At 34.5% G+C, this 13,516-nt stretch overlaps 3 protein-coding genes across 5 annotated transcripts; 1 reads left to right on the forward strand and 2 right to left on the reverse strand.

Moving 5' to 3' along the window:
• Window positions 1-216: 216 nt before the first annotated feature.
• On the reverse strand, window positions 217-4,284 carry LOC21401298 (GDSL esterase/lipase At5g03610). Its single transcript, XM_024173618.1, has 5 exons — window positions 4,218-4,284; window positions 3,907-4,113; window positions 3,005-3,288; window positions 1,344-1,653; window positions 217-434 (listed from the first exon to the last, which is right to left on the reverse strand). Exons 1-5 carry the CDS (start codon window positions 4,282-4,284, stop codon window positions 217-219), a joined length of 1,086 nt encoding a protein of 361 aa, XP_024029386.1.
• A 1,324-nt stretch (window positions 4,285-5,608) lies between these two features.
• LOC21401299 (protein SUPPRESSOR OF K(+) TRANSPORT GROWTH DEFECT 1) lies at window positions 5,609-9,465 on the forward strand. 3 transcript variants are annotated; one of them, XM_024173469.1, is made up of 9 exons: window positions 5,609-5,715; window positions 6,238-6,712; window positions 7,348-7,453; window positions 7,571-7,769; window positions 7,921-7,989; window positions 8,100-8,174; window positions 8,287-8,385; window positions 8,518-8,634; window positions 9,087-9,465. In XM_024173469.1, the coding sequence occupies exons 2-9, from the start codon at window positions 6,241-6,243 to the stop codon at window positions 9,210-9,212; spliced, it is 1,263 nt and encodes a 420-aa protein (XP_024029237.1). In that variant the 5' UTR covers window positions 5,609-5,715; window positions 6,238-6,240; the 3' UTR covers window positions 9,213-9,465. The 3 variants fall into 3 exon arrangements, with proteins under 3 accessions (XP_024029237.1, XP_024029230.1, XP_024029242.1); XM_024173462.1 differs by having other exon boundaries at window positions 5,610-5,715; window positions 8,479-8,634; XM_024173474.1 differs by having other exon boundaries at window positions 5,610-5,715; window positions 6,286-6,712; window positions 8,479-8,634.
• A 31-nt stretch (window positions 9,466-9,496) lies between these two features.
• LOC112093916 (organelle RRM domain-containing protein 1, chloroplastic) lies at window positions 9,497-13,218 on the reverse strand. The gene is made up of 9 exons (XM_024173481.1): window positions 12,863-13,218; window positions 12,674-12,771; window positions 11,729-11,969; window positions 11,545-11,642; window positions 11,396-11,461; window positions 10,737-10,826; window positions 10,105-10,173; window positions 9,907-10,013; window positions 9,497-9,784 (listed from the first exon to the last, which is right to left on the reverse strand). Exons 1-9 carry the CDS (start codon window positions 13,198-13,200, stop codon window positions 9,695-9,697), a joined length of 1,197 nt encoding a protein of 398 aa, XP_024029249.1. The 5' UTR covers window positions 13,201-13,218; the 3' UTR covers window positions 9,497-9,694.
• Window positions 13,219-13,516: the final 298 nt, after the last annotated feature.

Here is a 13,516-nt window from a genome sequence, read left to right on the forward strand (position 1 = left end):
AAAAAAAAAAAAAAAACTGAGAAAAGATCATAAGATCATATCCCGCTGGTACACCACAAACAAAACTGAGGAAAAGAGTTTAGAAATTAGAATATACTCGCAAAATATAACTTCAAAGAAGGTTTATATATCATTGTGGAGTGATTTTTATAGATAATACTACAATATTTTTCACAAACCACATTCGAAGGGCTCTAATAATAATGTAATTATTACTTAAACAAATTTGTATAGAGAAGATCGCAGTGCTGAGAAAACTACTCGCCAGCCATTTTGTGAAGGGTGAATTACGTCCCAGAAGAAAGATGAGTTGGGATTATTGCATACGGTATATTTCTTTGACCCACTTCCGTCAACACTCCCACATGAGTGTCCATTGCTTATACCAACACAGCATGGCTTCAATGGATTATCAATACCTAACGTTAAATTTCCTGCAAGAGAATATAATACAATTATATGGATGACATGACGGAGAGGATGATCACTTGTAGGTATAAAGATGTAATTAGCACATATAAATAATTATTTTTTGATCAGTCCCACAGACTAAGATTTATCCCAATCCCACTTTGATTTTTGATTTTAAAACGTCACACAATTAGTTCTTGAGCTTGTTTGGTTTTCTTCAATAATTAGCAAATATAAGCAATCACTCTATCATTGTTAATATTTTATCCTTAGCTTGTTTGGTTTTCTACACTAATTAGGGGTAATAAAGTAATTTAACGCCACTGTCTAATTACGTGGACAATTAGTTATCAGTTTTTAGAAAATATGACATAGCCATTCTTCCATTGGATAATAATGAGTGTGTGTGTGTGTGTATACATATATATAAAGTGTGTGAGATTTGATTACGGTAGTTTGATAATTTAAATCAAATTCAAATATAAATAATATTTCCTATTCTAAGATTCAAATTAGGAAACTGAGTAAGTACAAATATTAAATAATTAAAATACCAATATTTAGATTCCTTATTTACAATTTGGATTAAAAAAATCCCACCAAATTAGGAGAGATCAAAATTGGGGGTTCTTTTAAGGATTTTAAATGGCCCGCTGGCCACATTCATGCTCTAATATTCTAGTCCTTCCTATTAAACAGCTACGAATCCTGAAATTCTTCTACTAATCTCTCAAGCCTTTTTTTTTTCTTTTTTTTTTCCCCTTTTCAATCGCTTCTACTAAAAAAGCTCTAAGAGATGTGTACTGGTGATATCTCTTCTCTTCGTCATAGCGTTAATACAAATTCCAATCTAAAAATTATCCTGTCCAATTTAAACAAAAATAGTACTATATTATTTGTTAAGAAAAAAAAAAAAAAAAAAAAAAAGATACCTGTTACGTTTTCATGCTTCATCTTAAATGCATACATGAAGGTTTTATGGAGATCAAGAACAAGAACCACGTTCTTCTCGCTCTGATTGCTACTATTTTGCAGAATTTGCTTCAATATTTCGTTATGAGAATCCGAGACCGAGTTCCAAATTTTACTGCAATTTCGGTACGAAGTAGGGGATGTGAATGGAGGAAGACATCCCAGAGGTTGTAATGCTGTAACTGCTATTTTTGGCACTCCCAAGTTGTGAATGCGCTTCAGGTTCACAACAAGTTGGTTAACAATTGACATGGTCACATTCGCCAAATCCTATTATTATGTGGAAAAGATAATAGCATTACATTAGCATCATTGAGCTAACACTACAAGAATAATTACTTTAAGAGACCAAATTTTTTTATGCCAAAAAATTTTTGGTAACAAAAAACACATTTTTTGCTACCAAACTTTGGTAGTTGAAAGTATCAAGGCTTTAATTACCAAATTTGGTAGCAAAAATAACACAATCCGCTACCAAATATAATTTAGTAACAAACAACATGACGGGAAATGAAATTTGGTTCCCGCCAATAGCTTTTTGCTACCAAAATAAGATTTGGTAACAAAAGCATAAGATTCTGCTACTAAAAATTTGGTAGCAAAATATTACTTTTTTGCTACCAAACATGTTTTGGTAACAAAAAGTTGGCGGGAAGCAAAATTTTTTCTCGCCCGAGATATTTACTACCGAATTATTTTTAGTAACAAAACATATAACATTTGCTACCAAGTATTGGAAGCAAAATGTAACTATCTGCTACCAAAATTTAGTACCGAAAAATCAAGTTTTTACTACCAAAAAAGAATTTTTTGCTACCAAATTTTGGTAGCAGAAAACAAGAATTTACTAATTTGACATGGTCACATTCGCAAAATCCTATTATTATGTACAAGAGATAATAGCATTACATTGGCATCATTGAGTTAACCAAGAGAAAATATTGATGCGGCCAAGACAAACAATTTTGGGAAAAGAGCGAAAATTGTTAATTAAACAGCAGAAAATCTCCTAATATTCTACCGTTTTTTGAAACTACAAAGGAGAGGAAGGGAGAGATATGTTCTTATGCGGAAGAAAATGAGATGAATAAAAAGAGTTTACATGATTTGGCAAAAACGCAGGGCTTCGTATAAATACAAATTACAATCGCATAAATTATCAAATCTCTTGAAATCAAGAGCTTTCTTAAATTTAAAATTGACGCAAGTAAATTAATCAAACTACAAATATAGGTAATTATAGAATAATACGAAACTTTTCTAAATATATAATCTCTATTATAAAAAAAACTATGGCCTCGTTCACTTTACAAATTCGAATTTTCAATTTGAACTGAGATATGATATTTTTTAAGAGTTTTTAACTATAGCAAAAAAAATTAAATGCGACATTTTCTGAGCACTTTTAACTTAGAAACCTAAAATTGAAAATTTAAATTAGCGAAATGAACGATATCTATATAAATCTTAAAAATTATCCTCTCACACGGATCTATTCTTCTTTCAATTTCTCCTTATCTTACCAAACAACATCTTAGAAGAGTGTATTAAAATTAATAAGCAAACCAAGATAGTCAACTACCACAAGACCACATAGAGAAGTGGTTTAAGTACAACTCACCTCCATGTTATTGTTAACTCCTTCCTTGTAGATGTATGCAGCATAGTCGTTGCCGGCGACGGAGACGAGAGCAATCGACGATTTAAGGTCGCGTTTTGTATAGAATTTTTGTTCAATTAGCTGTTGAAAGAAATCGATTTGAGTCGACATGTTGGGTTCTTTCTCCATTGTATTAAACACACCAGTCCCTCCAAATGCAAAGTTCATGCCGTCCTTCAGTTTTGCCTTTTTTATAGACTTTCTCCATATGTACGGGACTGGAGATTGAATGCCCAGAAAGGAAGCTGTGTGATTTTATAGGAAAAATAATATTTTAGGAATTAAAAACAATTTGTAAGACCAAAAAAAAAAAAAAAAAAAACATGCATGAAATTGAAAAAAATGAGAAACTTTTATTAGTTTTGCACCTTTGTTTTTGGAAGGAAGATAGCAAATATGGTGAGGTTAGAGGAAATGACAAATGGAAAACTGAGATTAGGAGAACATAATGATAAAGCTCGAAATTTGATTTATATATAATCTAAGGGCACATTGTGAGAAGTGTTAACAAATAATTTTTTTTATTTAATATTACATAGTTATAAGTTTCTGTTGTAGTGGGCAAAATTGTTGTTATTATATATGGAAGCATAACTGAATTTTATAACAAAGGATAAAAATGAGAGTAAATTGTACCGTTACACTCTAAATTGTTTGTTTTCTGCACAATGCATTTTAATTGCAACTAATTTTAAAGTTCAAATTGCGGTTTACTAAAATTAAAAGTTCAAGATGGATTGTATAAAAAAATCGAATAGTTTAAGGTGCAACAAAGCAATTAATTCTAAAAATTTTACAACCTTAGTCAAGGCAGGTGTCTTTACTAAATTATATGTAGCTCCGCTACTAAGTATAGAGATTACCTAAGTAATCGGTGAGGACACGACCATCGGAGAATCGGCCGCCCGGTTTTCCAGGAAAAGTGATCCCGTAGGGTGCCTTCCATGACACAGCAGAGGCTTTCTTGCTATTCCCAGTGTCAGCATACGAGTCCCCAAATACAAAAAGCTTCCTCACGGAGCCATGGTGTTGATGATCAAGATGATCATTATGCTTTGGCGACTCCTTGGCTGCAAAGGCAACGATAAACCGCGTCATGAAAGAGTATCCTTGTCTCATTACACGGATTAATACTAAAATGTAACATAAAGAGAGATTATAATTATATACGTACCAATAGATACATCAATATTGATGGTAATAATAAGCAAAAGGAAAAGATAAAACGGGAGATTCTCCATGATCAACAAGAGCAGAGTGCGGAGACTTTTGTACGCATTAAATATAAAGGGAAGCTCTTTTTACTTAGAGATATCTTCTCTTCTTCTTCTTTTTTTTTTTTTTTTTTTTTGCTTAAGACACGTGTAAATGGCAATTATATATATATATATATATATATATATATATGATGAAACGGTAGTTGAACGGTTCGTCTTTCTTTTAGAATTGTTGAACAGCTGATATTCAAACCTAGGTATGGCAAACGAAGAAAATGGAATATGTGATGCGTGTTTCTGACTATTAGTATATGTACTGGTCCACATCACACACAAAGTAAGAGAAAATTACATAATATGCCCCCAAAATTTAACAATTTAACGTTTGGTTGGAGGATTCAAATCATGTGATTCGAATCATTTTCGATTTACGTGTATTTTTTGTGAGAGAAAATACTATAACGAACCACGAATCATGATTCGAATCAGGGAACGAATTCCTCTCCCAAACGTACTTTTTTTTTTTTTTTCAATGCACTCTTGCTATATTTGCTAATTCAAGAACATTCTAATACCCTACCAGAACACGCTCCAAAGACAGGAGTTAAAGATGTCTGGTCATTTTTGTGGAGAAGAAGAGTTAAACTGGTAGGATATACTGATATTTTTTTAGTGAATTGAATAGCATAGACGTTAAGTTTATGAGAAAATTACCTAAAATATGCTGCCGAAATCTGAAGACTGTATATTTATGTCATTGGATATAAATAGACTAGATTATATATTTTTAAGTAAATTGAGTAACATATATTTTAAGTTTTTACCAGTGAATGATTTTATATTTGAGTGCCAATTTATACTATTGGTCGATATAAATGTAAAGTGGGCAATTTTTTTATTAGCATTTTTTTTGTATTTCTTTCAAAAGGTGACGTAGAAAAATTTTGAGGGGGTTATATAAGTACAATATGTAATTGATTTGTATCTAATTGAAGGATCATTTTCCTTTAAAAAAAAAGTACATATTTGACTGAAATGGGATCATATATATTTCTTTTAAAAAAAAATGCCACCATATTCAATGAATTTAAGATAACTCGAAGTCTCAATTTATAATTAATTTATAATTAGGGTGGAAAAATTTACAATTAATTAGACTGCTCATCGGATTCTATATTAAAATGTTATGTCGTTTTACTTTCTACGACCCTAATTGGGCTCTAAGTCCCTAATTGGGCTCTAAGTCCCGCCGTGAAAGAGACCCGATTACATTCATTGGTTGGTTGTCTGATTGACCAGAACACAAAAATAGAATTACATCACAACAAAAAAGCAGAAAGAAAAGCTTCAAAACCAAGTCTTCTTTTTCTTTTCTTTTCTTTTTCCTTTTCCTCTCTCAATTATTTGCTCACTCTCTCTCTCTATCGATCTCGAGCTGAAATCTAAAAATCAAAGGTATGTTTTTTTCTTCGAAATTTATGTTTTTGTTAAAATCCCAGTTCACGATTTCTCCTGTGGCTTGCCACTGTTGTTTCGTCGCTGCCTTATGAACTATTAACCAAATTCCGAGCAAAAATTACGCTTATGTAGAACGTATTTGTTTGATCATATAGGAGAAGAGAAAATTCTGATAACATCTATATGAATTTATACATGTATTACTTGAAAATTGTAAAATCTCTCGGTTGATTGATTTTAAATTGTTAGATTCTCTGTTCTTTTCCTTCTTCCTATGTTGTACTAGTACTGTGCTTTGAAGTAATATTCAACTAAGTGCATTTTGGTGGTTCTTTAAACTCTTTTTTAGTCCAAATTTGTAAGTCTTTTTTTTTTTTTTTTTGTGGTATATTTGTTTGGTCATCCAAGTATGAGTACTAATAGCTTGGTACTGGATTTTCAGCATAGAAAGAGAAGAAAATAGTAGAAAAGATCAAATTTTTTGTGGGATTTGATTTATATAGCATTTGTTGTTGTCAGAATATGTATGCCAATTTTAAGGAGCACGCTATTGAGTATGTTAAGCAGGCAGTTCAGGAGGATAATGCTGGAAACTATAGCAAGGCGTTTTGCCTGTATATGAATGCACTAGAGTACTTCAAAACCCATTTAAAGTACGAGAAAAACCCGAAGATTAAGGAGGCGATCACTCAGAAATTTGTTGAGTACTTGAGGAGGGCAGAGGAGGTTAGGGCCATTCTTGATAGCGGTGCAAGCGGACCTAAATCGAATGGCGGCGCAGCAGCTGATGCGCCGCAGAAGCCAAAGTCGAAGGGTGGAGATGCAAAGGATGGGGAGGATCGGGAACAAGCGAAGCTCAGGGCTGGCCTTGATTCCGCGATAATTAGGGAGAAGCCAAATGTGAAGTGGAGTGATGTGGCTGGGCTTGAGAGTGCCAAACAAGCTTTGAAAGAGGCTGTCATATTGCCGGTTAAGTTCCCACAATTTTTCACTGGTTAGTTTTGTTGGTTTCTCTTCTTTCAGTTCTTCGATCGAATCTGGTTCGCCTTTACTATTGATACAAGTTACTGAATTGTGCTTAGGCTGTGTTTGGTAAGAGGGAAAGAAAATGGGAAGGAAAGAAAGGTATATAGCCTAGGCTAGAAAATGGAGAGGAAGAGGATAACCTTTCTCTTGTTGTGTTTGGTATGGACTCCATACTCTAAGCCGTTAATATAGGAAAAGATTGAAAATTGGGATCCTTTAAAAGATTTGAAATCCCTCATCCAATCTATTTTCTCATCTTTTCCGTTCTACCAAATAACTATAAGTCGCGAAATTCTTCAACTACTCCTCTCAACCCTATCTCTCCTACCAAACAAGCTCTTAGAGTGTGTGGATATGAAAATGATGATAGAACAACCTTCCTCCACTACCTCTCTTTTTCATTGCATCTGTACATATGGCAGAAGAGTTTGATTTAACTACTTTTCCCATGACAGTTTGCTTTGGTCACAATAGGTAATTTGATTGCTTTCTTGACAAGGATATTACTTTTAGAAACTCACCATATTTAGCATCATTTAAAGGAGAAAAACAATCTGATGTCTTTTAAATTTAGCAGATTTAATTAATCTCTTACTTGTTTAGGAAAGAGACGACCATGGAGGGCTTTTCTGTTATACGGTCCACCTGGAACAGGGAAGTCCTATTTGGCAAAGGCTGTTGCTACTGAAGCAGATTCAACTTTCTTCAGGTACCTTATCCATCAGTTTATTTATATAGCCTATGAGAAAAATATATTATTACAGTAATACTTCTCTGTAGATCAGTTTAATTTGATGCATTGACAAGCACGGCGGTGTCTCTGCAGTGTTTCTTCATCAGACCTTGTCTCAAAATGGATGGGAGAAAGTGAAAAGCTAGTTTCAAATCTTTTCCAAATGGCTCATGAGAATGCTCCGTCTATTATTTTCATTGATGAGATAGATTCCTTGTGTGGCCAACGTGGTGAAGGCAATGAGACTGAAGCATCTCGACGTATCAAAACAGAACTTCTTGTACAGATGCAGGTATTATCAATGTGTTTTTGGGAACTGAAGTCTCATAGTCTTCATTTTAGTATAACTGATATGCGTGCAAATGAGTTGTGCAATCTATTTTCAAATGATTGCTTGCTATTGATGTGCTAGTAACATTAACTATCATTTTGATTTTCTACAGGGTGTTGGGAATGACGATCAGAAAGTTCTTATTCTTGCAGCCACGAATACTCCGTATTCCCTGGATCAGGTGATATAATAACACCCTTCTAATCTTGCGTGTGGCTTGTGAAAGAGAAAAAATTGCAATGATCTTTCTGTGTGTCGTGTGAGAGGCTGGCTAATGCAAAGTGAACGCAGGCCATCCGCCGACGTTTTGATAAGCGAATATACATCCCTCTCCCAGATTTGAAGGCCAGGCAGCATATGTTTAAGGTACCACGTTAGCCTAGGAAATCAGAACAATACTCAGTCTAGGCCTTCTGTGTTCATCACGCAGTTGTGTATTTTTACAGCTTGTGAGTAAGTTAATTTTCTTTTCGTGCAGGTTCATCTTGGAGATACTCCTCATAAATTGAAAGAAAGTGATCTTGAAAATTTGGCTCGGAAAACTGAAGGATTCTCTGGTTCAGATATAGCTGTCTGTGTAAGTTTTAGCTCATTAAGGAGCCAGCCACAATTGTCTTAGTTTGACTGCTATTGACTACCCTTACCTATGAACTTTCTACTTCTATTTTAGGTTAAAGATGTGTTATTTGAACCTGTCCGTAAAACCCAGGATGCTAAATTCTTTAGGAAGAGGTCTAGTGGCATGTGGGTGCCTTGCAAACCTACTAAACGAGGAGCTGTTGAGATTACCCTACAGGAACTTGACGCGCAAGGTCTTGGTTCAAAGGTATGAACTTTAGAAACATCAAGGCTCGTTTTTGTTTTTACATCCGGATATTTTCATTTGAGAATTCTACAGTAGTGTGTGAAAGTAAACCGTACTAGAAGAGTTATGTTTTGAATTGTTAGATATGTATCAGATGTTTTTAGTTTCGCATACTTTTTTTCATTTTGATGTAATTTTGACCAGATACAACAACTAGAAACATACACAACTAATAGGCATAATTGGTGGTAACCATCCCCTCTTTTTTTTTTCTTTTTTTTTTTTTTTTTTTTGGAAATATGCTAGATGATAGCTTCTTTAGGGGGAGGATGGAACTGAATGAAACAATTATCTACTTGCATCCCAAAGGATTGGTTTTTAGGGGAAAATGCATTTTATTGGAAATGTCTCTAATGCGGTTACAGGGTGCTAAAACTAACCAAATCTATCGTCGTTGGGAACTAATGCTGCAGATTTTGCCGCCGCGTATTAAAAGATCAGATTTTGCGAAGGTATTTTCAAGGCAAAAGCCAACAGTGAGCAAAGCTGATCTTGAAGTACATGAGAGATTCACCAAGGAGTTTGGAGAGGAAGGCTGAATTGCTTTCATAAAAACCATTTAGATTTACAAGCATAGCGTGCAAAGAACATGTAATAAAACATCATATGTAATTTACAAACCCATACACAAAGTGTCGAGTAAATCCAAGCAAAGTGTAATTTACAAGCAAGATAACAAGCGCCGCCTTTTTTGTTGGCTCGTTTAGATCTTAGAAAAGACGGAGAGAGAGACTGCTAGGTTTTGTAAGTGTTGAACGATGATATTATAACTGTTACGCTCTTAACAGATAATATCATCTTAAAATAGCAGGAGATCCTGAACTTTTAAAGATTGGCATGCACTAAATATTCAATTTTAGCAAATTACCCCTAAATTTAACAAAATGTAGGCAATTAAAATTTTACATGGCTAACAAAACTGTTTTTAAGAGCTCATGTTGAAAAGTAAAGAGGCTGTGACACTCAGGAGATCAATCCCTTGATGTTAGTGTAAATATCTCTCTACCTCTCTCCCTCCTTCTCAAGACTGTCTCGTCCGGCCTCTGTCATGTCTTGGCGGGCTACTTTTCGGCTTTGCAGCATCAACAACTATCATCCAGCCATTGATGATCTGCAGGCAGCAGCAACAAAAAAGTTCATTCAGCTTCACTTCTGCTTAGAGTGATGAATTTCTGTACTTAAACCAATAGAACCAAACAATGAGGAAAAGAAGATATAGTCTACAAAACTTGCCTTGCCATTCATTTCTTTGAGCGCTGCACCAGCCGCCTCCTCCGTGGAGTACTCTATAAATGCATAACCTTTCGACCTTTTAGATATCTTGTCCATGATTATTTTAACTGATCAAGAAAGCAGTTAATCAGCATAATATCTAATAACGAAACACCGCACTTCATAACCCAAATAGGAGGAAATGAAGAAGAGGAATACCTTCAACGAGCTCACCGAAACCTTCAAACGCTGCACGCAAGGTTTTCTCGGATGTATAAAATGACAGGCCTGTTTAAAGAGAGATCGTCAAGCATTCTTAGAAGTTAATGATAAGCACGGAAAACAAGTTGCAGAATCTTATGCTCCAATTTTCCAATAAGGGCCATGCAAGGAGTGCTTTATGAAAAGGAATTTGTGTGAACTGAAAGGTTAAGTTCTAATGTCTGATAATAACCAAATACCACTAGTATATCATCATGTCTGATTGTTAATATTTGAATTATTTTTTAAAAAATCGAACAAGACCTTTAGTGGTTGTTTAGAAAATGGGTTCCAACCATAGTTTTTAGTTCTACTACAGTGTTTTCTCTCACAAAAAGTTTGAATTTAAAAAGTTCCCGCCAATGGGTGCTCTCACAAAATTTAAATTCTAGTTCATACCACCTGATCTATACCCATCTTTCAAACGGGCCCTTAGATTTTCTCTGTCCTCTTTTTTCCAATTCCATTATCCAATACTGGAAAAAAAAATAATAATACAGGGAAAATGGTCTAAACTCTAAAACAATCATGGAAATAGGTGCCACACGATAAGTTACCCATGAATCTTATAAGAGTGAAGTTCAACATACCGGTCACAAATAGTTTCTTTGTTTTTACAGGGGTTGTTTGATTTCCTTCTGAAGAGTATGACAGATCTGCAGAACTTTGTAGATTACTACCTGAAAATGGGGGTGGGGGAATGGTTTAATCTTTTACAACATAATGGAAAATAATAAGCTTAATACAATTTGAATAGCATTGAAATGAAGGGAAGTCGCTTTCAATTCTATGAGAAAAAAGTAATTTCTGTACAGATTCTCTCAAATACTGCACAAAGTTTTCCCGGTTACTCAAAATCGATTAGAGAATCCAATTAACATCATAAAAAAACACAGTAATGAGCTTTCCTACTTAGCTAAAAGAATACACAACCAAGCTAGAATGACACATTTTATCATCCCCTCTCCGAGTCATCTTGATCTATAATGAAGCCTAAAGACGAATACAACAATTTGCTAGGTACTGCTATTATCATTACAAACATCACACACTTTCTTCAACAAAAAAAGGTTACTGAAGAAGCATGGAACCAGAAACAACTAGATGTATTTGTATCAAAAACATATATGGCATTAAAAAACCACTGAACTTCTGTAAGAATAAAAGTTACTCATTTGAAACAGTAAAAACTGGTTGGGGACTGCTAGAGCGGATAGATTTCAAATGAGAAAAGTTAGCAGGAATATACCTCCGTAATCTTTATTCCACGATTCAAAATTTTTATCTGGCAGGACGGACAAAACGCCGGGCACACCTGCACTATGTGGTAGAATTTTTCCATAAGCTGTTAACACAGAAGTGACAAACAGAAACCACAAGAGAACATAGAACACTAACCAGCTAGTTCCTGTGCACACTCCTCATCAAGTTCGCAGCAAAATCCAAAGTTTGACTGCCAGGAAATATGATATATACACATTTGTGCATCCTTTACACTACAGAAATTATCATCCAACTTTGAGGGTGAGACAAGCGAATCGATCAAAATAAGAAATTGCATCAAACATTAAACCATACTTACTTCCCCAAAACCTTAGCTAGAATCTGCGCATAATAGTCAACCATCTGAGCCTTTGAAACAACCCCAATCCCTGGCTTGTCCATTCTAACAAGCCAGTGTTTAGTATTCCCCATTGGGAACAAAAGGGTAGTTCCAGTTTCTTGACTAGGCAGATCTACCGATTGAACATTTGAAGGATCATAATCCTTTTTCACAGAATGGAAATCTGGATCAGCCCTAACGGATAAGACCCCAGGTACACCTATATAACAGACACATATTGCAAAGAAAAAAATCAAATTTAACTTAGTTGCTTCTAATATTAGTGCCAAAGATGGATAATCTTCAGTTCCCATTTTTATGCAAAAGAACATGATACTCAAATGATACAAATACTTATCAGAATATTATAATTTTTCTCAAAACCTCCATTTTTCACGGATTAAACCCGTAATCCTTTAGTAATGAGAGCAATAAAATAAAAAAAGACAAGAAAGCATACACAAGATTTATAGTGTTTTTTCCTCAATGTGTCTACTTTCAGCCGTTGTACCATTGAGAAAAAGAGCACAAGAGAAATCAAACACACCTTAGACCTCCCAAAGTGTCTTTTTTCAATAAAAAATAAGTGTAAAACCACCACATACTCTTAAGAAAATTTTGAGCAATAATCGGGTCAATCCGCATACCTCTGCATCAAAACAATTATTAGGCTCCAAACAAAACTAATAGCACCAAAAATACACCGTCTTTGTAATTCTCTTCTCTTGAACACCCTAAATACAAGATAAGTACAATTTATCTCACAAAAATCCGGTTCACTTAACCAATAGCACTGACTAATGCGGAGAAAAAAAAAAACAACACACACACTCTCTCAAAAAGTACATAAAAAGAAAAAGCAATTTACTTAAAAGAGAATAGTAGATAGTAATGGAAGACCAATGAAAAGGTTCAGAGACGTACGAGCGAGCTCGAGAGAAGTTTGTTCATCAATGTCACAGCAAAATCCAAAGTGGGTCTCCAAAGAAGCATCATATATACACATTTGAGCGTCCTTGTCGCTGTACAATCCACAAAACAAATCAGAATTCAATCCAAAAACAGAAAACAAAACAAAACAACAAATGGGGGACAAAGTTAGAACATACCCACCTGCCCAAAACTCTCTGGAGGGTGTTGACATAGTAATCTACGATCTCTGCTTTCGAGTTGAGCCCTTGTGGCGGAGCCTCCATGAGGACCATCCAGCGGCGTTTGTCTGAGGTTAAGGAAGATGGAGACACAGAAGTGGAAATTGTTGTTGTTGTTAAGGATGTTTTTGGAGAGAAACTAATGGAAGAAGAAGAAGAAAGATTAAATGCGTTGTTTTTATTCTGTGGGTTGGGGAATTTTTTTAGGGTTATGGAGGGGATTTGACTCTTTTGAGGTTTGAATGATGAATGCTTGGAAATGATAACAGTCACAGAGGCAGAGTTGGAGAGCACTTCCATGGCTGCTCTGTTCTGCTGACAAATAACTAACTATCCAAAACTCACTTCTGTAATCTAAGCTTAAATATGCCTGTCTATTTTGTTTTATTTTTTTCATTTTTATATTTTTTTAAAGATATTTTTTCCCCCTTCTTGCGGCTTAAACCATATGTCTTATAATAAACATCAAACAACATCATCGGAAGTATGAAAAAACCAACGTAACATGCGTGTTTAGGATTGATTCTGTTTTTTATGTTTTTTAAAAAAATAAAAATATTTTTAAAATAATGTTTGACACAATAAAAATAAAAAATAAAAATAATTTTTTAGTTTA

This window comes from Morus notabilis, unplaced genomic scaffold (genome assembly GCF_000414095.1).
Source record: "Morus notabilis unplaced genomic scaffold, ASM41409v2 Scaffold521, whole genome shotgun sequence".
Classification (NCBI taxonomy): Eukaryota; Viridiplantae; Streptophyta; class Magnoliopsida; order Rosales; family Moraceae; genus Morus; species Morus notabilis.

Excerpts from the sequence above, each read along its gene's own strand:
- LOC21401298 (XM_024173618.1), bottom strand. The coding sequence starts at position 4,284 with ATGGAGAATCTCCCGTTTTATCTTTTCCTTTTGCTTATTATTACCATC. Across the intron at positions 4,114-4,217 it reads CAATATTGATGTATCTATTG|CCAAGGAGTCGCCAAAGCAT; the intron begins GTACGTATATAA and ends TTGCCTTTGCAG. Across the intron at positions 3,289-3,906 it reads TGTCCTCACCGATTACTTAG|CTTCCTTTCTGGGCATTCAA; the intron begins GTAATCTCTATA and ends AAAATCACACAG.
- LOC21401299 (XM_024173462.1), top strand. The coding sequence starts at position 6,241 with ATGTATGCCAATTTTAAGGAGCACGCTATTGAGTATGTTAAGCAGGCA. Across the intron at positions 7,990-8,099 it reads CTCCGTATTCCCTGGATCAG|GCCATCCGCCGACGTTTTGA; the intron begins GTGATATAATAA and ends AAGTGAACGCAG. Across the intron at positions 8,175-8,286 it reads CCAGGCAGCATATGTTTAAG|GTTCATCTTGGAGATACTCC; the intron begins GTACCACGTTAG and ends CTTTTCGTGCAG.
- LOC112093916 (XM_024173481.1), bottom strand. The coding sequence starts at position 13,200 with ATGGAAGTGCTCTCCAACTCTGCCTCTGTGACTGTTATCATTTCCAAG. Across the intron at positions 11,970-12,673 it reads AACTTCTCTCGAGCTCGCTC|GTGTACCTGGGGTCTTATCC; the intron begins GTACGTCTCTGA and ends TCTGTTATATAG. Across the intron at positions 9,785-9,906 it reads TCAAAGAAATGAATGGCAAG|ATCATCAATGGCTGGATGAT; the intron begins GCAAGTTTTGTA and ends TGCTGCCTGCAG.